The following is a 25,476-nucleotide window of genomic DNA, read 5'->3' on the forward strand; positions in this document are numbered from 1 at the left end:
TATAATTTACTTATTCTGTTTCTTGTTTTTCCTCTTCACTGGAATATGACCTCCACAAAAGCTTATATTATTACCTGTTTTATTAACAAGTAACACTCTCATCAGCTAGAAAGATGCCAGGTAGTACTATGTCTTTCATTAAATATTTGTTGAATGAATTCACTTGAACCTGACAACATAAGAGAACACTTTGCATACATTACAAAATGTTCCCTAAGATCATGAAAGTTCTTTGTGCTTGTATCTTAGGCTCTCCCTTAATAGGCAGAAGACCCAAGCCTTCTAAATGTGAATCACATCTGTCCCTTACATGCCACTCACTCTTGTCTCTTCCTTCATTGACCAATTGAGCTGTGTGACCTAGATGTCACTTCTTCTTAGAAATTGGTTTTGCTTTGCATATTCTCTCAGCAGTGTTTAGTTTGAGATTGGGCTTAAGATGTGGTAGAGTTTCCTTCCCTGTCTCATCTGTCTAGAATCTCTGTCCTCCTTAGATTTAAGTTATTATCAGAGGGTTTTTTTTAAATAGTAATAGACTCTAATATTTCATTTAACTTCATTACAGAAGATCTCCCGATGTATACAGTCTCACTTTTGTGTGTGTCCTCATTGCTCAGGCCTCTTAGCCCACTAAATTTATCTTCTTTCTCAGCAAATAGCTTTCCTGTGGTCATTTGTAGGACTCGGGTGTACTTCTCATTCATACCAAATATTACATATCCAGCTCTTTGTGAATTAACGTGTTTTTTTTTCTTTAGAACTAAAGGTGGTCCACAGATTGCTTATGAGCGCAGCTTTAGGTGGAAACTTGCTCACTTCCGTTATTTGTGCCAGGTACTACAGTGGTAAATAAATCTTATGTTCATAATCATTTAGTCTTATCTTTGTACTATGCAAATACTATTACTTACATGATACCACGATACTATTTTTGTTTTTAGTCTAATGCACTACCCAGTCATGTAAAGATCAATGTATCCCGGCAGACATTGTTTGAAGATTCCTTCCAACAGGTAAGAAAGATTTTGTCAGAATTAATAGTACAGCTTGTCAGATTATATTCTATATATCTGAAGGGAGTTACAGTTTGGAAATTTTAAACTATGAACTCCCACTTACTGAGTGTCCATTATAATCATCATCATAATAAACCCCATCATGTGTTGGGTGATTACCATATGCTTGGTATTGATATCCTAGGTTCATCATTTCATTTAATTCATCCTTACAACACTCCTTTGAGATAGCTCTTATCATTATGTCCATTTTTTTTTTAATTTTTTTAATGTTTTATTTATTTCTAGGAGAGAGAGAGAGAGACAGCGTGAGCAGGGGAGGGTCAGAGAGAGAGGGAGTCACAGACTGAAACAGGCTCCAGGCTCCGAGCTGGCAGTCAGCACAGGGCCCGACGCGGGGCTCGAACCCACGAACCGAGAGATCATGACCTAAGCGAAAGTCGGACGCTTAACCGACTAAGCCACCCAGGCGCCCCTCATTATGTCCATTTTAAATAAAGCTTAAACAGCTTCTGGAGCAAGTTGACACATTTTGACATTTACTTACTTTTCTAAGACTTTATTAACTCAAACAAGTCTTGGTAAATACTACCAAATTAAAATTAAATCAGCATAGACACTGTTTCATTCAAGTTTTCCTTCAGTAACCTTAATGTTCATTCTCACCTCTTGTAACTTTCTGTTTAAAGGTTATGATCTCAAACAGACCTCGTCTGAGCACACTAGTTAAAATGGAAATACCTGCTCACCACCCTCATAGTCCCATTCTAGCCATTTATGCTGCTTTATTCTTTTCTGTAATACTTATCTAACCCAGTTTATTTATCTCCCTTATTAGAATGTAAGCTCCATAGAAGGACAAACTACTTCATTTATTGTTGTTATGCTAGTTCCTTGCACATAGCAGGTACTCAGTAAACATTTGATTTGGTGAATGAATAAGTGAATGTAACATGTCTACCTTTCCTGAATCATCTGCAGAATATTTAAAGATGATAAATGAGAGGCACTTGGGTGGCTCAGTTGGTTAAGTGCCTAACTCTTGATTTCGGCTCAAGTCTTGATCTCATGATTATGAGATAGAGCTCTGTATCAGGCTTTGCACTGGGTGTGGAGCCTGCTTAAGATTCTCCCTCTTCCTCTTTTTCTGCACCTATCCCCTTAAGCATTCTCTTACCCTGCCCCCCAGTATTACAATGGTAGACTGAAGTTCCTTTTGTATATAGGTATGCAAGGACTTTTACATAAATAAGCCAAAATGGAATAACAGCATTCCGAAGTCAGCAATACTCAGATCCTAGCTTAATTTTACTAGCTTTTGGAATTTGGGCAATTTAATATAGTTATTATCAAAATTTTTTTTGGTTTAGTAAATTCTTTGCTTGTTCTAAGCTCTGTTTGAGCTTTATTTTAGTAAGCGTGCATCCAAATTCATGAAGATTTTATTTTGCTTTGTCCTCTGTTGTGGGGAGAAATATGGTCTGTTTGATGTGTATGATTGCCTATGAAGCAAAGGCCACCTGGTAAGCTGTGCCATCACCCAGACATGCCATTCTTGACTTTGGTTTTGTCGGATGTATGGTGGAACTAATTTATTTTTATCCAGAAGTAAAACCTGGTTACTAGTAACCCTAATGTAAGCCATTAAGGATTATGAAAATTGGGTATAGGTATTATGTAAATGATTCGTTGCTTTAGCAGAGTTCCTACTGATAAATGAAATATGTGATATAAAGAAGACCTACGGTAAGCTCTTCTCACTAAATGCTGCTAGTTAGAAAAATTTATGTTACCTTTTACAAGATTTTGGTAAAATTTGGGGAGTGACAGGGAGGGAATATTTTCTCAGCTTAAAAGCTTTCTACACTACTCTTCCTCTTGCCACTAACCCAAAGTAGAACTACCTTTTAGTACTAGAAGAGGGAAAGAGATTTTAGAAAGTGAAGCACAGAAGGCTTAATAGAGTAAGGTATACCTCTGCTGGTTTGTGGAATACATCAATAGGTCTCTTTAATTAAAGGCATTGTATGAGATAAGGAAATAGTATTCTGAAAATACAGATGAAATTTATACTGAATGATTTTGGAAGAAACTTGCACCGTATATGAGTATTAAAATATCCATGTTTCTGTTTTTAATTAGATTATGGCATTAAAACCCTATGACCTGAGGAGACGATTATATGTAATCTTTAGAGGAGAAGAAGGACTCGATTATGGTGGTCTAGCAAGGTAAAATAAATAACACACATCTGCTTTGCAATAAATATATCTCCATTGTATGTAATGGATATATTCTTAAAAAGATACATTTTTCAGTAGTGATCCAGAGTTATTTTTAAAAACAAAAATTAAAGTATCAGCACAATTCTAAAGGTAACCATTATTATTCCTGTCTTGGTTACCCTTTACATTTTCTCTGCATAGAAATAAATTTGTATGTATGTGTGAAAGAGTACATAATTGCTGTTTTTTTAACAATTGTTAATACAACGTGCACAATATAGGGTTGATATGTGGGGTTATCAGAGGTTTGGTTAGTTAGCATATTTTCTTATCCAGTGTATTATTAAGCTTTGTCAGAAAGGAAAATGAATGTTCATATTACATCTATTTTGATTTATCTCAATTACAGAAATTTTCAGACATTAAAAGAAAGGTAGACTTTAGAAATGAAATGTGTTATTTTTAAAGTGTCTGACTTTATAATACTCATATTCTTGTCTGCAGTCATACTTACCTACATTGTTTGGGCTTAGTTTTTATATTTTGACATTTTAATGCATATAGTCTGTTACTCCATACTATGATTTTCTTATTCCCAAATTCTTAATTTTGATTCATGTATTAGTTTTGGTTTATTCAGGAGTTTACAAGGTGATACACTCCTTTAGTTTTGCATGCTTGAGAATGTGTTTTCTGTGCTTTTGTATATAAACAACACCTTCTCTAGATATAAATTTCTTATGCAACACTAGTTTGTCCCCTTCTCTGTAGACCTCGCTTCACTGTCTTCCAGCACTGAATATTACAGCTGAAGTGGATAGCCAGCACCTTATAGGAAACATTTTTTCTTTGGATGCCCACACGGTCCTTTTCCTTGAAGTTCATTAATTCATTAATTGTTGATTATTTTATCTTTTCTTAGGAACCTATTAAGATCTTTCTTAATTTAAGGGAAATTTTCTTCTATTATGTCTTTGAATATTTTTTTCTGTTCCATTTGTTCCATTTTTCTTCAGGAACATCAATCATGGGTATGTGGAATCTTCTTTGTCAGTCTTACCTGTCTGTCATCTTTTCACTGATTATTTTTATCTTTGTGCTTTTCTATTTTGTTTTGATTTTTCTCAAACCTGTCCTCATGTCACTGTTTGCAATACTGCCCTACATTTTGTTGCTTCTAATGTGATTTTTCTTCATTAGTGGCTTTACTGTTTTCTTCTCTAGGCTCTGCTAGTTCATCTGTTGTCACATACTTTTTTCACCTCTTGTATCTCTTTAGTTTATTAGAGAGTATAGAAAAGGATATGTTGAAAGTGAACTCTTCCACCTCTTATTAGTTAGAATTTTTTCTTCTTTTAATGTCAGGGTATATAGGTCAGATACCATGTTATACATAAACATTCTTCTTTTAAATGTATTCAGTTTTCTCTAGGCTGCTAGTTTGCTACAAGTGTTCTGCAGCAACTGGAAATTCTATCTAGTTTTTTTTGTATCTAAACATATTCTCACAGATCCATCAGTCCTTTTCCCTGGGGACATGTCTTACCTCAGCCTTGTCACAGGGGGAAGTCACTTGGTTCAACTACTATGTTGGGACTGGATTTAGTTTTGTGAATTGGTGTTTATCATTTCATGGTTGATTTTATTTAGGGAAAGACTCCCTTCTCTACCTGTCAGGCAGTTTCTGAGATTGTATTTTTAAAGCTTTAGAACAGCATTTGTAAAAAGGCTTCCAGGCCAAATCTAGCCTGCCTAGTAATGGCCCCCACTGTGATTTAAATTTTTTTTTCAATTATTTGGCACACTAAAGAAAATCACTAGATTATGCTTAAGAGTCAAGATTTCTGGCTTCTCTTTAAAAACCCTAGAGCTTCTCACATGGCATCACTTGGCTGACTCAGTAGTGGATTGAGTCCTGTAGGGTAGTACGCACTTGTGTTCACTCTGTGCCCACCATTCCCCTGTCATCTAAGGAAAATGATTATATGCCCAGAAATAATTCTTCCTTAAAACTGGTAGTAAGTTTTATCAGGGATACAGGGAAGAATGGGAGGTTGTGGTTAGGTAGAGAATTTGAGGCCATGTACACAAGGAAGACACTTACTAATGACTATAAGCATTTGAGCTTGGAACCCTGCTTTAGAAGAAATTGCTATTGAAGAGAGTCTTGCAAATTGGGGTTATTTTGATACATAAATTATTAATCTCTTATCTAGTTGACTTCATATGTGCTGGACTTTGCTACATGAGGCAAAATTGATGGTAATAAGTTAGAGAATGCTCATCACATTTAAAGCTTTCATCTTTTCAATTTTCATTCCATCTGTAATACATTGACAATAAAAGCTGTTCCATAGCAGCAGTTCTGTGTATATCAGTATCAACAGCAAATACTTATTAAAACCTATTGCATGTAGATCCTAGAATGCCTGTGAGTCAAGGATACAAAAATCTAAGTAAAGACATGACTTTTGCTTTTGAGGAGCTTATAGTCTAGTGGATGGGCAGGTCATGTATAGGAAAATGAATAAAATTGTGGTTGTTAGGATAGTACCACAGAGTATTCAATGATTGATACAAATATGCTGAAAGTTACTTTGAGAAATTGCTTAAGTGGGGTGGATCTGAGTTGTACTGAAAGAAAAAGTGGGACCTACATAGGCTGGCTTGACACTGAGGAGACATACCCAGACGAATGTATGGCATAAAATAAGCATGTGATCTGTGAGTAGCACTGAATTTGTCATTTGGCATTGTAAGAACTGCAGGTAACTGGAGGGCCAGCTCATAGGAAGACTTAACTGGAGGGCTGAGGAATTGGGCAGCGGAGTTATTACAAGCTGTTGAGCAGAGGTATCATATGTACATGGGCGTATTTAAGATTTGTTTTTAAATTCATGTGTGTATGAATGCTAAAAAATTATCTTTTCTTTTAGAGAATGGTTTTTCTTGCTTTCACATGAAGTTTTGAACCCCATGTATTGCTTATTTGAGTATGCTGGCAAAAACAACTATTGTCTACAAATAAATCCAGCATCAACCATTAATCCAGACCATCTTTCATACTTCTGTTTTATTGGCCGCTTTATTGCTATGGTGAGTCCTGATTTTCCATTATTTATTTATTCATTTATATATTTAAATATGTTTTTTTTGGAAAATATTTTAGAGAGTCTGCCTAGAAAGGAGAATACCAAAATACAATTTATTTTTTGAGTACCTGTATGAAATCAAGATTATGAATATGAGGGTTATTGATGTAGCCATTTGCTCTTTAAAAGTCATTTCATTTTATAATTTAAAGCCTAAATGGGGCACCTGGGTGGCTCGGTTAAGTGTCCGACTTTGGCTCAGGTCATGATCTCACGGTTCGTGGGTTCGAGCCCCACGAATGGGAGGAGAATAAAATATTTACTCACAGATTATGGTGGTCAAGTAAGAGGAAAGAATTTGGTGAAGTCAAAGAGATAGGGACTATGGGACCAATGACCTTGAGTAGGAGAGGTGAAGAGATCTGTGTAGTCCACATAGAAGTAATAGATGACTTAATAGAGTATATAGATTCAAATGCTCCTAGTGAGCAGATCTGATGGAACACACAAAAATTCTCTCCTGAATGCTTCTTTTCCCTCAGTGAAATAGAAGGCAAAATCATTAGCTCGGCAGGAGTAGGGAAAAGAGGTATTTGAGGAATGAAATCGTCACCTGGAAGAGTGAGTGTAGTGGGGGATTAGGATTACCAGGCAGCACTAAGTTCTCCCAGGAGGTTGTTGGCCATGAACCAGTCACCATGGTAGTATATGTGTTTCTAGCATGTTCCAGTGCCCAGACACAGGCATGGTAGGTTAAAGAGTTGTGTTTAGCTGGGTTTTGTATTTTGCCAGAAATTCATTGAAGGGAAGCTGGGTTTGAAGGTGTACAGGGAGTAATTGTAATGACTGATGATGGAATAAAAACTGAACAAGGGCAGAAATAACTTTTTTGAGAAGCTGTGAGACAGTGATAAGTTTCCAAGTATTTTTTAGATCCCAGTTGGGTCAAAAATTGCAAGTATCACTGCAAAAGGCAGTGAGCTGAAAAATTAGGTGGTGGTTGAAATTGAGTTTGTGAAGGAATACTGTTGTTGCTAATAACAGTATCTAAGGTACAGTGTCAAGAAAGTTTAGCTAAGTGAAAGACTGAGATCATTGAAAGGACAAAAGAGTCAGGAAAAAGAGAATCATCATTAAAGATGTTAGAATGTCCAAAATTATGATGGTAGCACAGAAGAACACAGCATTGATGGAGTAACAAGGAGAAACCCAGAGATCTAGGGACGACAGCAGTGAAATGGGGACAGGGGTAGAGTGGTTAGCTACCAAAGACAGTGTGAAGGCATGAGCTTTAAGATGGGCAGATTTAGGGAGGAGGAAATAGTAATGAAGAGCAACACGTGCCTTATTTCCAGGCCTGGTGACATGACGGGGATGGGAGAGAAACAGCTCCCCTTGGGGAAGACTTAGAAGTGGAGTCCTCAGAAAAACACTAGATTTCTGTTAAAGCAAGATGCTAAAGGATTTTCAAGGAATGATTTGAGTATATGAGTGATTTTGCTGTTGGATCACAAGCCTCAGAGGTCAGAGCATAGAGATGGTTTCGTTGGTTAGGGGAGGTGTGAGAAATGGAATTGGATTTTTAGATGGATGGGCAGTTGGTGGTGAGAATCGGGGTGCTGGGGGAGTCTGGTGCTTCCTGCTTTGGTTGTGAGCCAGAGTGAAAGCAATGTCATTAGTCCTGGAAATCTCTTAGGCAACTGTGGTCAGAAAAGGAGTGGAGAGAGGGTCTTGCCACGTGTGTGCATGGGAGTGCTGAGGCTCCTTCTGTATTTCTGCATCCAATTAGGTTAATTTAATTTATGAAACACTGGAAAGATTGGGGGGTTTGGTACTGTTGTTTTGTTATCCTTATAGTTATCAATAGGACATGATATAGCTAAGTCTTTGTTATTGAACTCTGTCATTTGGTTTTCATACTTAGCATTTTATATAATAGTTTGGTTTTCATGATTTATGCTGGTTACTTATTTAAGTGCTTATTTTGGCCTGTGAAGTCTCATGATTTCTCTGTTATCATTGTGTGCTCTGAATAAGAAAATTACTGTTTTATAAATTTTTAAGTAAAATTTTTTGTTTTTCTTGGCAGGCACTTTTTCATGGGAAGTTTATTGATACTGGTTTCTCTTTACCGTTCTACAAGCGTATGCTAAGCAAAAAACTGACTATTAAGGATTTGGAATCTATTGATACGGAATTTTATAACTCTCTTATCTGGATAAGGTTTGAAGATTTGTCTTTCAATAAGGCATTTTCTTGAAGACAATTTAGATATCTTGTTAATTAGTCAATATCTGTTTCTGTCACCCAGAGACAACAACATTGAAGAATGTGGCTTAGAAATGTACTTTTCTGTTGACATGGAAATTTTGGGAAAGGTTACTTCGCATGACCTGAAATTGGGAGGTTCCAATATCCTTGTGACCGAGGAGAATAAAGATGAATATATTGGGTAAGGTGATGTACTTGATTGGCCTTAATTTCTAGAACTTCTAAAGCATGTCAGAACTAACAACTCTGTCTATACCCTTCATTTGATCCCATGTTCACTCTTCTGGGAAGCTGTTCCACTTTCATTCCCCCTTTCACATATCCTTTTCTGTCATTTGGTCTCTACTAAGTCTTATCAACATGCTCTCACAGGACTAAAAAATTTAAATGTACTAAAATAACTTCCCTTGCCTCATGTGTATTTATTTAAGTTCTTCTCAATGGTACCAACCAGTGTTCTTGAAATGAGAATAGTGACCTTTACTTTCCCACTCCTGCTTGCTGTATGCATTCCCACCTTTGTCCAGATCAAAAATTATAGAACATTGGTGCTAAAAAGGACTTTGCAAAGACTGTACAGTTTCTTCATTTCTAGATGAAGAACCCAGGGTGCTCTGTCAGGTAGTAGCAAAGCCCAGCCTGGATCCCAAACCTTGACCAGCAGTCTAATGCTCGATTCCTCTTCCATCTCACATCTCCTCTTTAACTTTTTTCACAGTGCCCACCACAGCCTCTGGTTTGAAACTCTTTGTTCATTGAATCCCATGATCTCCACCTTAGGGATTTTCTTTACTTTAACGATAGTTGTCTAAATCTCCATTTCCTAAATGTTTATATTTTTCCAAGGTTCTTTATTCAACCTGTTTCTCTAAATAGCCTGGCACAGTGGCTTCAGTTTTCTAGTAAAGTAATATCTGAACTTTAGAAATAATTTCCAGGTAGATCCATATTTTTCCAGGAAAGAACCAGATAATATTTTAGGCTTGTGAGCCACATACATTCTCTCTTGGAACTATTCCACTGTGCTGTTGCAGCACAAAAGCACATAGACAAAACATGAACAGATACATGTTGCTATCTATGTTCCAGTAAAACTACTCTGGACTCTGAAATTTGATTTCATATAATATTTAAGTCAGATAGTCTTTGAATATTTTCTCAGCCATTATTTTCAAAAAGTAAAGACTATTCTTAGCTTACATGCTGTACAGAAAACAGATGACAGGCTGCATTGAGCCCATCGGCCATAGTTTGTCAACTCCTCAACTACTAAATCACCTGATTTTAACAAGTCAAAATCAAATTTCTGTTATTTTTCCTATTGCCTTGCTTGACTTCTCTCTATTAATGGTACTACCCTTGGATTCTTGGTGTCATCATTGTCTCAGACTTTATATTCTTGATACTTGTTTCAAAAATGGGATAATATCGTACATGTTACTCTCTAGCTTGCTTTTTCCATCCTCCAGGTCAGTAGAAATAGACCTAACACATTTTCTAATAGCTAGATAAATTATGGCATATCCATTCTGTAGTAGTCATTTCTGCTAGTAGGTGTCATTCAGATAGTGTCCAGTTTGGGCCATTACAAACAAAGCAAAAGAAAACTTCCTTAGTGTATTCTGTGTATCTGCTACTTTTGTCTTTGTGGGATAGATTTCTTTTTTTTTTTTTTTTTTTTTTATTTTTTTTTTAATATTTTTATTTATTTATTTTATCTCTCTAGGATAGAGAGAGACAGTGTGAGCAGGGGAGGGTCAGAGAGAGAGGGAGTCACAGACTGAAACAGGCTCCAGGCTCTGAGCTGGCAGTCAGCACAGAGCCGGACGCGGGGCTCGAACCCACAAACCGCGAGATCATGACCTAAGCGAAAGTCGGACGCTTAACCGACTAAGCCACCCAGGCGCCCCTTTTTTTTTATTTTTATTTATTTCTAGGAGAACGAGAGAGACAGCGTGAGCAGGGGAGGGTCAGAGAGAGAGGGAGATACAGATTCTGAAATAGGCTCCAGACTCTGAGCTGGCAGCACAGAGCCCGATGCGGAGCTCGAACCCACGAACCGTGAGATCATGACCTAAGCAAAAGTCGGACGCTTAACCAACTAAGCCACCCAGGTGCCCCATTTGTGGGATAGATTTCTAAAGTGAGGTAATTTAGTAAGACTATTTAATAGATATTGATCTATTGCTTTTGCAAAAGGACATAGCTCACAATCCTCTCTTACCTTTTTAACCCATAAATTGCAATGGCCTTTCAATTTTACATCCTTAATGTCTCTCTGCTTATTAAGTTAGTGCAGCCATTCTAGGCCTCTTCCTATTTTTCTGCTAAATTAGTTTTCTCTAATGGAGAAAACTAGTTTAACCAATAACTGATTTTCTTCTTTATACATCTTTGTATTTTCTTAGGTATTTTTATTTTGCTTATTTGTCATGTAGTAAGCATTTATTACTCTTACTGTAAATGCTGTATTGTTTCTTCCATTTTGAAAACAGTATGTTTCCAAAGATAGTGAAGTCTTACGCTTAAGTCTTAAGCTTTCCACAGAATCCAACATAGCTATTAAATAGCACTAAACCTAAGCATTTTTAAAATGCTGTCATTGTTTTCACATTATCAAAAGCAGATTAAATAAAATTTCATTATATAAAGGCCATATTTAGTTTTGCTACTTTGAATTTTGTATTTTGTGTTAAGGTGATAACTGTTTTTAAAGTGTTTCCCATGTAATACCTGTTAAATAAAAGTTGATGTCTAATCTTGAATATAACAGTTTTTACATAATTGTTTCAATCTCTGAAACAATAACAGACTTTAATCTTGTTTTTTTAAATCTTGCTCTTTAAAATTATGTAATACTACTATTTAAATTATGATATTTTGGTTTTAGTGTACAAAGTAGAACCCCAGCTAATATATCTGAGTAAATGAATGGTAGAGAGATGTATGAAATGCTGTCAGAATCCAAAGTGGGATTGATTCAGGAAGACTCAGGAAAGTTTTTCCCAGAGCATTGCATATGTTAGGTCTGAAAAGATGGAGTGCTTTTTGGAGGGAGGGAAATAGCCAAAACAGAAGAATTGAAGTATTAAAGGGATTATTTTATCTCGAAAATCTACAGCCACAGAGCTGTGGGGATAGAATATGAGAAATAGTGGCTAGCTAGGAGCCTTGAATGGTAGCCAGATTGTGCATTAGTCTAGGGAAGCTCTTATGTCTGAGAGGCCTGGGTTTTTGCTCTAACAGGAGAGTCATCAAAAACAAATGAAAACTAAGATGAAATGATCAGAATTATTTCTGGAAGGCTAATCCTAGCGTCTTTGTGGAGGATGAACTGGGTAGGATAGATGGATGGAAGGGGGTTAGTTAGAGATCTGAACATAGTTATGAGGCTCTTTCATTCTTCTGGTAGTTGGTATTGTAGACCCACTTGAAACAGGACAGACACAGTTGAGATAAAAATGAGGGAATGGATTTTTGAGGATATTATAGGAATAGAATAGTTCAGATTCAGTGATTGATTACATGTAGTTGGGGAAATACTAGTAAAGGAAATATTTGAGGTTTCTGGATTGGTTAACAGTTGGACCTTAATGTATTTAAGTAGTAAATAGCTAGAAAAGAAAAGGCAGAGATCTCAGTGATGCCAGCATTTATGGACCAGTGAAATTGATGAAAGAAACAAGGGAGTAGTTAAGTCAGATCAGGAGTGGTGGTATCGTCAGATTAGAGAAGAACTCTTTGAGGGTTGGGAGTGCTAACACCCAGTGCTACAGGAAGTTCATGCAGCAGGAGTGATTTTGAAGAGGGCATTGGGCTTGGCAGTTGAGAGTTCTCTGGTAATGTGAAAGCCCAGACCATTACAGTGGTTTAAAATTTGGGTGAATAGAGGTGAGAAGTGGAGACAAGATAGAGTACCCTCCTAATAGGAGTGGTGGTAAAGAGAGCAAAGAGTAGTTAAAAGCAAACACTGGGATGAAGGAAGGGGTTTTGGAAAATAATGATTTGAGCGTCCGTGTGGGCAAATGGGAAGCAGAGTAGGAAGGTAGAGTTGAGGGCATGAGTATAAGAAGGTGAGTAATTGATGAAGAAAAGTAGAGGCAGCAAGGATGAAAAGTTTGCCTCAACAGAGAATAAAATCAGCTTCCTTTGGGACACGGGAAGAGGCATTTGGAAAGGGAGGAATGTGGATAATTGCCTTTCCCTTGATCTGCTGTTTCTGATGTCTTCTCCTCATCAGTAGTCTGTGCTGTTCCCCCACAGGGACCTCTAGACCCATCCAGTGTCAGGGCCCCTTGTAGAGATTCTGTGTCACTGTACAGATTCTCTTCCTTCTTTTTTATCACATTTCCCTCCTGTATGTCTGCTTTATATGTCTCCTGGGAATATTTTCTTCTCATCTTATTTTTTCTGTTCTTTTAGGAAATCTTGGTGTTCTAAGGAATTAGCATGTAAAGAACTAGTTTCCCAGCTTTAAGCCTTCTTAACCTTTCTCAGACAGAGGGACCATAACCCCATTTAAGCACATGGCCTGCAGACAAATTGTTACTGAGACAGCCCCCTGCTCCCCATGCTGTGCAATTCTCAAGTCTCCCTTGGCAGATGCTTTGCTGGAAGAACCTGTTGAATGACTGTAGCCTTTCCCTTACTGTGTCAGCATACATATAATCTGGAATTATATGTTTATACATGAACAGGAAATAGTAAGTGCTGGACTGTGGCTGTCTTACTAACAAATAAAGAACTTCCTATTTTGAAAAGCATCCTTTCTAGCCACAGATGTACTAGAACTGGAGAAACATGTGTTACGTACATAAACAAATATACATATGTATGTATAGTGTATTTGGGAAAAGAGTTGGAATTTTAGAGGTAGTTGTAAAATGAACTATTTTTAAATATTGTCTTTATTTTCAGTTTAATGACAGAGTGGCGTTTTTCTCGAGGAGTGCAAGAACAGACCAAAGCTTTCCTTGATGGTTTTAATGAAGTTGTTCCTCTTCAGTGGCTACAGTACTTTGATGAAAAAGAATTGGAGGTTAGGCTTCTTTATTATGCTATTTAGAAAATGTTAATGAGAGGAGGGGCTGTTTTTGTGCTTCTATAGGATGTGGCACCTATAGATGATTTTTAAATGATGTGGCACCATCTTGAGTTCTCCTATGCATCCCAGCTTTCAGGAGGTATTGAAATCCCAGCATGGGTTGATGGTCTTAAGTTCTTTAAACCATGATGTTGTCAGGGGCACAAAATCATTAATCAGTGCCTGCTGTCCTGAAGAGTGAGTTCAACCTTGTTAATAACTTGGGGAACTTAATAAAATCCTGGGTTAGTAGTTGCCCCAAAGATCATTTTTTTAAGTCATGACTTTTTAGTGGTATTAACTGTATTCAGACTTATTAGAAGTATATCAGAACTTCCTTTTTGGAGGGATGTGGGAGCATAAGGTACACATGACACAATCTCCAGCACTTTTTCATTTTGCAAAACTGAAACTCTGTACTAAACTCCCCATTTCTCCTTCTTGGCCCTGCCATTCTACTTTTTAGGAGTTTAACTACTCTTGGTGTCTCCTGTAAGTGAAATCATGCAGTATTTATCTTACTGTGACTGGTTTATTTCACTTAACATAATGTTCCTCGTAGTTTATTCACATTGTAGCAGGTGTAAGAATTTCTTCCCTTTTTAAGGCTGAATAGTATTCCATTGTACGTATATACCACATTTTGTTTATCCATGCATTAGTCAGTGGATATTTGGGTTGCTTCTACCTTTTGGTTATTGTAAATAATACTGCTATGAACATGGATATATAGATATCTCTTAGAGATTCTGCTTTCAGTTCTTTTAGATGTATACCCAGGAGTGGTATTGCTGAGTCATATAGTAATTCTATGTTTAATTATTTAGGAACTACCACACATCTTTGCCTACACTTGTTATTTTCTGTTTTATTATAGTAATGGGTATAGGTTATATCCTATTGTGGATGCGATTTATATTTCTCTAATGATTAGTTACGGTAAATTCTTGAAGTCTTCTTTCCCCATGTAGATTAGAACAAGGCCGTCTTTGTTTCTCTGTTAAGAAACTTGGTTTGTTCATATAACCAAATGTGTATATAAAAAGTTAGTGTTACTAATTGTACATACAGTAATATTCCCTTATAGAAATTCACCTTCTGGAAACTGACAAGTATATGAAAATAAGGGCGCTTAGTCTGGATGACATGTAGACTATATAAGTTGGGCCAACGTCTTTTTCTTAACGGCTTGACTACACAGATTAGAGGAAACACATCAGAAGAATAGAATCGAAGATATCAGTATTTAATCTTTTTCTTAAATCACAGACTTCATTAAGAATCTGAAGAAAATTAAATAATTTCATGTATTCAAAGTACATACACCTAAAGTATTCCATACCCTTAATTAAGAGCTCCTATTTTTAACACTTTTCCAAAGAAGACATCCAGATGGCTAACAGACACATGAAAAGATGTTCAACATCACTCATCATCAGGAAAATACAAATCAAAACTACAATGAGATATCACCTCACACCTGTCAGAATGGCTAAAATTAACAACTCCAGGCAACAACAGATGTTTGCGAGGATGCAGAGAAAGAGGAAGGACCTCTTTTGCACTGCTGGTGGGAACGCAAACTAATGCAGCCATTCTTGAAAACAGGATGGAGGTTCCTCAAAAAATTAAAACTAGAACTACTCTGTGACTCAGCAATTGCACTACTAGGTATATATCCAAAGGATAGAGGAGTGCTGATTCAAAAGGGCACATGCATCTCAGTGTTTATAGCAGCATTGTCGACAGGAGCCAAAGTATGGAAAGAGCCCAAATATCCATCAACTGATGAATGAATAAAGAAGATTTGGTACATCTGTCTATACAATGGAATATTACTTGGAGATGAAAAAGAATGAAATCTTGCCATTTGCAACAATGTTGATGGAACTAGAATGTGTTATGCTAAGCAAAATAAGTCAGAGACAGACAAATATCATGATTTCACTCATACGTGGAATTTAAGAAACAAAACAGATGAACATAGATGGAAGAGGAGCAAAAGTAAGATAAAAACAGAAAGGAAGACAAACCATTAGAGACTCTTAAATATAGAGAACAAACTGAGGGTTGCTGGTGGGGTGTTGGGCGGGGGTGATGGGCTAATTGGGCGATGGGCATTTGTTGGGATGAGCACTGGGTGTTATATGTAAGTGATGAATTAACTACATTCTATTCCTAAAATCATCATCATACTATATGTTTACCCTGAATTTAAATTTTAAAAAATTAATAAAAAAAAAAACTCCTACTTTGGAGGCACACCTAGTGAAAGAGGGATGTTTTAGCCAGAGTCCAACATCAGAGCAGAGATGAAACTAAGATAGTAGATCTGAAAGGATATGAAGAAACGCATACTTTGATACAGCCCTTGGTAGATACAGTTGTCTCATGCCCTGTGAAATAGTTTGGCCAGGTGATGATTTCCTTTTACATATAGGAGACTAAAGCTTTTGTTGTTACTGATTTGCCTTTCGTTCATGGTACAGGCCTGTGAGAAAATATAGATCTTTTCTGTTGTTATTTTTGCTTTATCTTGATTTTTATTGTTCTTTTACTTCCATTCATTATCTCTTTTAACCATGAATAGTACCACAATAATGGGCATGCATACCATTATTCAAAATAATGATTATTCATAATCATGCCCCTTTACAAGTTAAAATGTTTCAACTAAGAAAATGTAACAGTTATTCTTAAAAACTCTCATCACACGAGGAATAGGCGACCATTTTCTCAGTTTGTTAAAGAGCATCAACAAATTAGATAAACCCTGACATCATTGTGAATGGTAGTACCTTGAATATTTCATATCAAGATTAGGAACAAGAGTAAAACTCTCATCCTTTTATTACCCATATTGTACCAGATATTCTCACTGGCCTGGCCAATGCAGTAAGGCAAAAGTAGAAATAAAAAGCATAAAGACTGGAAAGAAGTAAAATGGCCTTTATCCATGGATGATAACATGATTGTCAACTTAAGAACTCCTAAGGTATCTACCAAAAAAAAGCAGAAATAACAATGAATTTAACAAGACTAGGATAGAAGGCCAGTAATTTAAAAATCAAGTATATATCTGTTATGTACCAGCAACAAACACTTGGGAATTGAAGTTTTAAAGTTTTTTTTACTAAAGCATCAAAAAAGTAAATGTAACCAAAGGCATTCAAGACCTCTATACTAAAAACATAAGGCATTGCTCAGAAAAATTAAAGATGACTTGGGGCACATGGTTGGCTTAGTTAAGTGCCTGATTCTTGATTTCAGCTCAGATCATCATCTCATGGTTTGTGAGATGAAGCTCCATATTGGGTTCTGTGCTAATAGTACAGAGTCTGCTTGGGATTCTCTCTGTCCCTCTCTCAACATAATAAACTTAAAAATTGTTTTTAATGTTTACTTTTGAGAAAGCGTGAGACAGCGCGTGACTGGGAGAGGGGCAGAGAGAGAGACGGAGACACAGAATCCAAAGCAGGCTCCAGGCTCTGAGCTATCAGTCCAGAGCCCGACATGGGGCTCAAACTTCATGAACTATAAGATCATGACCTGAGCCAAAGTCAATTCTTAACTGACTTGAGCCACCCAGGTGCCCCAATAAACTTTTTTTTTTAAAGAAAAAGTTTAATAGATGGGAAGATACATCATGTTGTGTTATTAGAAGACTCAATATTATAAAATGTCAGCTCTCTCCAAATTGATCTGTATATTCAACACAATCCCAATCAACATCAGGAAGAATTTTTTGTAGAAATTGATAAACTGATTTCAAAAATACAAAGAAATGCAAAGGCTCCAGGTAAGCTGAAACAATTCTGAAAAAGAACAAACTTGGAGGATGTTCACTTTCTGATTTCAAAAATTATTATTAAGCCACAGTCATTACAGTAGTGTGGTACTTTTGAAAGGATACACAGATAGATCTGGGGAACACTAGAGTCCAGAAATAAACCAACACATATATTGTGAATTGGTTTTTAACAGAAGTGCTACTATTTTTCAGTGGGGAAAGAGAAAGTCTTTTAAACAAATGATGCTGGATCAACTAGATGTCCATATAGAAGAAAATTAACATTGACTCCTACTTTAGTCTGTGAAAAAAGATGAAATCATAAAAGTAAATATGAAAGCTAAAAAGAAAACACAGAGTGATCTTTGTATGGGCAGAAGTTTCTTAAGAAGAATACAAAACAGTAAAGCACACATGCACCAAAAGGATAAGGACTTCATCAAAAGTAAAACTTCTGCTCTTGAGAAGATACTGTTAAGCAAATGGGAGTGTGTGTGTGTGTGTGTGTGTGTGTGTGTGTGTGTGTGTGTGTTTTATGTATATGTGTCTGTATATGTATGTTTATGTATGTATGTATATGTGTGTATATATATATATATATACACACACACACACACACACACATTTTAACTCTCACAACTCTGAAAAAGAAAAATTTTCTAGAACGGGCAAAGATCCACTTCACAAAAGAAGCTATGATGGCAAGTAAACACATGAAATATAACTCATTATTGGGGAAATGTAAATTAAAACTATAAATGAAATGCAACTTTGGGATAGTGTTGGTAGTTTCTTACAGTGTTAAATATATATATATATATATATCAGCTTCTGGCTGGTCCCTGGCAGGTCCACTCTTAGGTTACTTATTCAAGTGCAATAAAATATATATTTATACAATACAAAGATTTTTCTATAAATGTTCATCACAACTTTATTCATCAAAGCCCAAAATTTGAAGTAACCTAAATGACCATTAAGAAATGAAAGAATAAGTTGTTGTATAGTCATATAATGAACGTGACTCTCATAAACATGGTATTGATGGTTGGAGGTAGGGAGGGGGTGGAGAAAACAGAAGAGTGTTGATTGTGTGCTCTGTGTGTGTGTATATGTGTATGACATTCTCAAAAATTTAACCTGTGATGAAATCGTTGATTATGGAGAGCCAAAGACAAGGATGGTGTTTTTCTCTGCATAAAGAGACATAATGGGAATATTCTACATTTTGATTGTGGTGGTGGTTACATAGGTGTATGTAATCTGTCAAAACTCATCTAACTGTACTTAAAATACTTGCATTTTATTGCATATACATTATATCTCAAAGTTAACTTAGAAGGAATGAAGTATTAGACTACTTCATTATGCCAAAAATAGCTTTTATCCCATATGTAATACACTGGGCTTGTCTGAAAATTTCATATAGAATATTTTATTCCCAAAGCTTGGGAAAATTAATAACAGGAATTAGTATATATTTTTTAAAATGTTTAAGTAGTTTAAAGTAGTTTAATTTAGGGGCACCTGGGTGGCTTAGTTGGTTAAGCGTCCGACTTTCGCTCAGGTCATGATCTCGCGGTTCGAGGGTTCAAGCCCCGCGTCAGGCTCCGTGCTGACTGCCAGCTCAGAGCCTGGAGCCTGTTTCAGTCTGTGACTCCCTCTCTCTCTGACCCTCCCCCGCTCACGCTGTCTCTCTCTCTCTCTCTCCTAGAAATAAAAAATTAAAATAAATTAAAGTAGTTTAATTTATTTATTTTTGAAAGAGAGAGAGACAGAGCATGAGTGGGGTGGCAGCATAGACCGATAGCTGGCCAGATTATGCAGGTGGTGCCTATGTTGTAGTGTCCACAAGTTGGGCATCTTGGTATGCTACACACTATCAGTAAACAGACAGGCTAACTGTAAAACTCAAAGACTCTATAATAGGATTAAGGATAGAGATGGACACAACATGACATGAGGCTCACTATGTATGCTGGGGTTTTTTTTTTTTTAATTTTTAAAAGATTTTTTTAAGTTTTTAAAAATTTTTTTTTAAATTTATTTTTGAGAGGGAGACAGAGTGAATGGAAGAGGGGCAGAGAGAGAGAGAGAGAGGGAGACACAGAATCTGAAGCAGGTTCCAGGCTCTGAGCTGTCAGCACAGAGCCCTACGTGGGGCTTGTGCCCACAAACCATGAGATCATGACCTGAGCCAAAGTCGGGCGCTTAACCGACTGAGCCACCCAGGTGCCCCTGTATATTTTTAATTTGAAATAGAGAAGATAGCATAGATTAAGAAGAAAAAAGAACCGAAATATGTTTGAAACTTAACAATTTGGACACCCAATTTGGGAAACATTTCTAGCAAGAGATTCTTCTAGCATAGCTAATGTCTTTCTTGAAGAATAGTAACTCTAAATGTTTTCAGTTTGAGTTCAATAAACATGGAAAAGATAAAGTACCAAAGAATCCTTATTCTAAATTGCTACAAATTCTCTTGGATTTGCTGTGATCACTAGTTGTCATGCACGCAGCTGCTCACATAATTAGGCCATGTGCAACAGGTGTTCGTTAGCAAACTTCAGTCCTATAGTTACTCTCTTCACCAAACCTGTACTGTGACCTGCTACTGTGTTCACTTCCCAGGTTATGTTGTGTGGCATGCAGGAGGTTGATTTGGCAGATTGGCAGAGAAATACTGTGTATCGACATTATACAAGAAACAGCAAGCAAATCATTTGGTTTTGGCAGGTATTTGCTTTTATCTTTTTCAGAGTGTTCAAAGAAAATGTTTTATCTTGAAACAATAGTTTAAAAACAGAGTTCATTTTTAAAATTGAACCTGCCATTGGGCATGGTTTTTAGTTTTTATTTTCTAAATCAGAAGTGAATAGTGTGAACCACTTGTTAAAGGAGTTTCCGTTGCTTATTTTGATTGTCTTCCTAAATGGGAGAATGAATGACAGTCTTCCTTAAGTAATAGTTTAATGGTAATACTTGTAGGTATAGCATTTTCCCCTTAGGAGTATCAAAGTATTCTAAAAATTCTGCTTAGTTCTGGAAGTAAATGGGGAAGTATAGGTTTTTTAATTAGAAAATCAATGTAGATACATAATTTCTGTGAAGGTGATAATATGCTAGGGAATCAGAATAGTCCAGAGGATAATGTACAAGAATGACTTCCTTTTCTTTTCTCTTTCCCTCCCTTGAGTCCCTTTCTTTGCTTTGTCAGTGTTCTAGCTTAAACTACAATGCGGTGCTCTCATCCAAGTGCTGCAATACTAATATTGAAGCACATTTTATTAGATTTTGCATTTTGTGTGTTTGAGAATTTAAAATCTTTAGGCTAGGGATTTTCTTCACATAAATCTACTAATTGAGACTCATTTGAGCAATTTAGTGACTGAACTTCTAGTATACCTATGCTTAACTTTGACTTTCAAGTGAAAACTAAGCCTGGGATTTTGTATTAGATTTTCTAGAAGTGGAATCTTTTTGTAAGGAAATGTGTCATTTATTTATTTATTAACACTTTAGAGTAGTGTAGACATTTCTAGAAATTTATCTTATATACTTCAACATATGCAAAATGGCACATGCTAGATATTTATTGCACCATTATTAGTATACTGACAGAGACCTGAAACAGCCAAATGTCTGTTGGGAGGGGACTAAGTAAATAAATTATATCTGCTCTGGAATTCTGTACTTTGTAATCATTGTTTTACTTAAAAAAAAATTAATTTATGTTTGTTTATTTTTGAGAGAGAGACAAGATACGAGCGGTGGGGTTAGGGAGAGAGGGAGACACAGAATCCAAAGCAGGCTCCAGACTCTGAGCTGTCAGCACAGAGCTCGATGTGGGGCTTGAATCCACAGACCATGAGATCATGACCTGAGCTGAAGTCAGACGCCCAACTGATTGAGCCACCCAGGCACCCCATCATTCTTCTACTTCTTTTAATGCAAATTAACAAAAATATTGGAAAACATGTTTCAGTACAGTTTTGAAGGGAAAAGGAACCTGTGTGTAATATGCTGTTTGGTTAAAAGGAAAATTTATATTCTGTATATTCAGAGTGTATGTTGGTACAGCTGACCCTTGAACAATAAAGGGTTTGAACTGTGCCAGTCTGCTTCTATGCAGATATTTTACAGCACACTGTAAATGTTTCTGTAGCTTCTTTTATTATAAAAATATATATATTCAGAAATAATGTGTTAATTGATTATGTTATCAGTAAGGCTTCTGGTCAACAGTAGGCTATTAAGTTTTGGGGAATCAAAATTTGAATGTGGATTTTCCCAAAATTTCAACTACATGGGGGATCGGCACCTCTAACTCCTGCATTCTTCAAGGGTCAACTGTATATGAATATACTGTCTCTGACAAGATAGAGAAAACTGGTAGCAAGGTGTGAAAGCTGCTCTTGATGCTGTACCTTTTACTACCTTTCAGTTCTATTTTGGGTGCTCTATTACCATTTATGAAAAATAAACAAGGGGCACCCCTGGCTCGCTCAGTCAGAGCATGTGATTCTTGATCCTCAGGGTCAGGAGTTCAAGCCCCACACTGGGCATAGGGCTCACAAGAAATAAATAAATCAACAAAAAATAAAAGAATAAATCCATTTTCAAGCCTAGAATATCTGAATTGCATCACATACAGAATGTATGCAGGTATCTGCAATCCTCCTTTTCAGGCTTTTTACTAGCTTCCTTCCTCCTTCGTGTTCCCTGACTTTCCCGCTGGACATTTGTATCTGTATACCTGAGGAGCTTGAGCTTAGGGTCCTATAAACCCAAGTGAATAGTTGTGTTTTCCAAATTGAGTTTGTTTTAGGGAAAGTGTTGGTTTATGCCAGACCTGGTAATAAGCTATTTCTTGTGTCATGATGAAGTGTGTACCTCAACACAGTTGTATGCAGACATGTTTTTGGTCACTACTACACTTTCTGTCTTACCCTTAGGTAAAGTATATTTTTTGTTTATTTTTTATAAATGTTATTTTTAAAATACATTTCTACTCTGACTGCTCCAGAAGTTCACTTGCCTTCTATTACAAGATAATTAGACCAATTCAAATCAGTATTCCACCACACTACACGTTTATGTCCTTTTTTGAAAAGATAATAACTAAATATTATTGACAGAATGCATCCTTGTGGTTTTCACATATGAAGAATCCAGAGTTGAGAAAATAGTATCCAGTGGGAGACAGTACATCAAACTGTTGAAAATGGCGACTGTTAATAAGTACTAAACACACAAAAAGCATATGGCACCAGCCCTAACTAGGTGTTAGCTGTAATATTGTAGCCAAACAACATCTGTCCTTGTTACCTTTTAGTGGTTTGACCTTTAAAGCCTCCCGTTTCCTGTCTGTATGATGGATGTAATAATACTGATGGCCAACCAGTGGTGTGTACTTGTGAGGATTAAGTGAAGTAGGATTGATAGTATATTCAACATACGCCTAGCCTTAATAAATTCTTGAAGAAATTTAAGAATTAAAGTGTCTTACTATTTTAATTACTTAAGATAATTTAGTATTTTATATTAAAGTAAACTTGATTTTGTTACACAGTTTGTGAAAGAGACAGACAATGAAGTAAGGATGCGACTATTACAGTTCGTCACTGGAACCTGCCGTTTACCTCTAGGAGGATTTGCTGAGCTTATGGGTAAATGCAGTTTTACTGCGGTTTCTCTGTAGATAATCTTGTGATAATAATGGCCTTTATACATACAGTAGACTTGAATCTAAGGATTATTCTTGTGTGGTCTCTGTAGGGTATCTACCAGAAGACTACTTAATGGTTAATACCAAGTACATTTGTAAGCCAAAAATGAAAGTCTGCTTGCATAGTCTGGTTGGGTATTGCTTTGCTCTAGGGTGATTGTGAAGGGAGCAAAATTCTTTAGAGCCATCTGTTTTTTCCACTGATTTAATTCCTGTTGCTGAATTTCTGCAGCAAAAAGAAGCTTCTCTAGGCAGAAGCGACGTACCTTGTACTCTGTATCAGTCATGATTATGTGACATGTTCTGTCATTAAACTAGTTGTCAAAACCAAAAAGTTTAAAGGACCAGATAAATTTTGTCTTGTTTTCTTGATTTAGGAAGTAATGGGCCTCAAAAATTTTGCATTGAAAAAGTTGGCAAAGACACCTGGTTACCAAGAAGCCACACATGGTAAGTTCAAGAATCCTAAATTGAAAGGTGAAAGCCAGAGAATCTTGTTTTTTAAATACATAAGACCCATTATTAGTGCTTGTCCATTAACGTAGCCAGAATTTTAATTTTAGAACATACTGATTAATACGGCATTTTGTAACTGAATACTTTGAAAGGATTTGTTTGGTTAATATACTGAGAAATGTATCCAGTGATTTGCCAATTATTTAGAATAACCACTATGTATTATAATGTACGACTGAAGTGCTCCCTGCCATTAATGAAGTTTACACTCCACTGAGGGAGGGAGCACAAATGATGAACAAGTAGACTATCTGAATACTAGCAAGATCCTTCAGAGGAAATAAAGAGGGTGCTACAGAAAAGAACAAGTAGAGGGAACCTCTTCTAGATTGTGTGGTCAGGGAAATTCTCAAATGTTCAAGTTGGATAAATGGCATGCTATGGAAAGAAATGGAAGACACACATTCTTTGTACAGGGACATTTCCAAAGACCTTGAAGAAATCATTTTTCAAGGAAATGAAAGATGACTGGTGTGATTGGAACTTAGTGAATGAGGGGAGACAGGGATAAAAAGAATTTGGAAATTTAGGCAGGGCTAAATTACATAGAGCCTTGTAGGCTATTATAAGGCACTTGGATTTCAGTCTAATGGCAATGAGAAAACTTTGAAGTGTTTTAAACAGCAGCTAATGAGATTCAGGAAAAATCACTCTGGCAACAGAGGAGGAATTGAATTCAAGACCAAACGCAGGAAGATGAGTTAACAGAACTGTTGTAGGCATCCAGGCAAAAGACGATGGTAGCTTACGAGGTACATGGTTCTTTCAGGGGGTCAGAACTATTTTCCTACTAAGCAGTCATTTGCCTTTTTCTTGTTTTGACACTTGGATTTTTGGTGCAAAAGCAAATGGTGGATAAAACTGTTGGTGCCTCAGCACAAGTCAGGGCTGTGGCACCAAAATGCTGTCTCCATTGTTCACCATCACACCCCTGCAATTTAAAGTAAAAAGCAAAAAAAGAAAAAAAAAAAGTCTCTTTCAAGATGGTTCTTTATGAAGCAGTAAAATATATATATATGTTAAATCTTCATGCTTAAGTGTTTAGCTCTTTAATATTCTGTATGACGAAATGGGAAGCCTGCATAAAGCACTTCTGTTCATACCAGAGAATTGTGGTTGTCTTGAGGGGAGGCTCTTTGGCAGTTGAGTTGAAAGCTGAACCAGCTGACACTTTTTGATGGAACACTGTTTTTATTTGAAAGAATGACTGACAAACTCTTTATTCAGACTTGTGTATTTGGCAGACATTTTCTTGAAAAGTAATGAAGTAAGCTTATCACTTCAAGGAAAACAACTGACAGCATTTGTTGGCAATGATAAAAGTTGAGGTTTCAGGCAAAAATTAGAATTTGGGAAAACTTGTATATGCCATCATGAGCTTGAAAGTTCCCCCAAAACTTTCTGATCAGATTGGTGATGTTATTAAAAATGAGATTTTTTTTCTATCATGTAATTAAGTGTGTCAACATTTGGAAATACTTTATAACTTGGTGAATCACTATTCCAAATGACCAATGCATGATGTTACAAAATCATGCATGGGCAAAAAGAGCCATTCAGAGTACAAGATAAACCAATGGGTTTACATAACAGAGTAGAAAAATTCTTTGATAGGATTTCAGAACCCATATTATGTGCAATCTTGTCAAATTTATTTAGTACAATAGCTAAGAATAATAGCCACGATTACCTGAAAAAAACTAGAGTACATCTCTTTTCTAACTATATACCTCTGTGGGGGCAAATTTTCACATA

At 36.4% G+C, this 25,476-nt stretch overlaps 1 protein-coding gene across 4 annotated transcripts in view; it reads left to right on the forward strand.

Annotated features, from left to right (window-relative positions):
• WWP1 (WW domain containing E3 ubiquitin protein ligase 1) overlaps positions 1 to 25,476 on the forward strand; it is a 137,783-nt gene that overhangs the window by 106,626 nt on the left and 5,681 nt on the right. For all 4 annotated transcript variants that reach the window (XM_039223456.1, XM_039223455.1, XM_039223458.1 and 1 more), the window contains 10 exons: positions 759 to 834; positions 942 to 1,013; positions 3,159 to 3,247; positions 6,178 to 6,337; positions 8,423 to 8,556; positions 8,645 to 8,785; positions 13,522 to 13,642; positions 20,109 to 20,213; positions 23,050 to 23,146; positions 23,583 to 23,655. In XM_039223456.1, the coding sequence (XP_039079387.1) occupies positions 759 to 834; positions 942 to 1,013; positions 3,159 to 3,247; positions 6,178 to 6,337; positions 8,423 to 8,556; positions 8,645 to 8,785; positions 13,522 to 13,642; positions 20,109 to 20,213; positions 23,050 to 23,146; positions 23,583 to 23,655 (1,068 nt within the window). The remainder of the gene's footprint in view (positions 1 to 758; positions 835 to 941; positions 1,014 to 3,158; positions 3,248 to 6,177; positions 6,338 to 8,422; positions 8,557 to 8,644; positions 8,786 to 13,521; positions 13,643 to 20,108; positions 20,214 to 23,049; positions 23,147 to 23,582; positions 23,656 to 25,476) is intronic.

This window comes from Hyaena hyaena, unplaced genomic scaffold, assembly GCF_003009895.1.
Source record: "Hyaena hyaena isolate Hyena2069 unplaced genomic scaffold, ASM300989v1 scaffold_1352, whole genome shotgun sequence".
Lineage (NCBI taxonomy): Eukaryota > Metazoa > Chordata > Mammalia > Carnivora > Hyaenidae > Hyaena > Hyaena hyaena.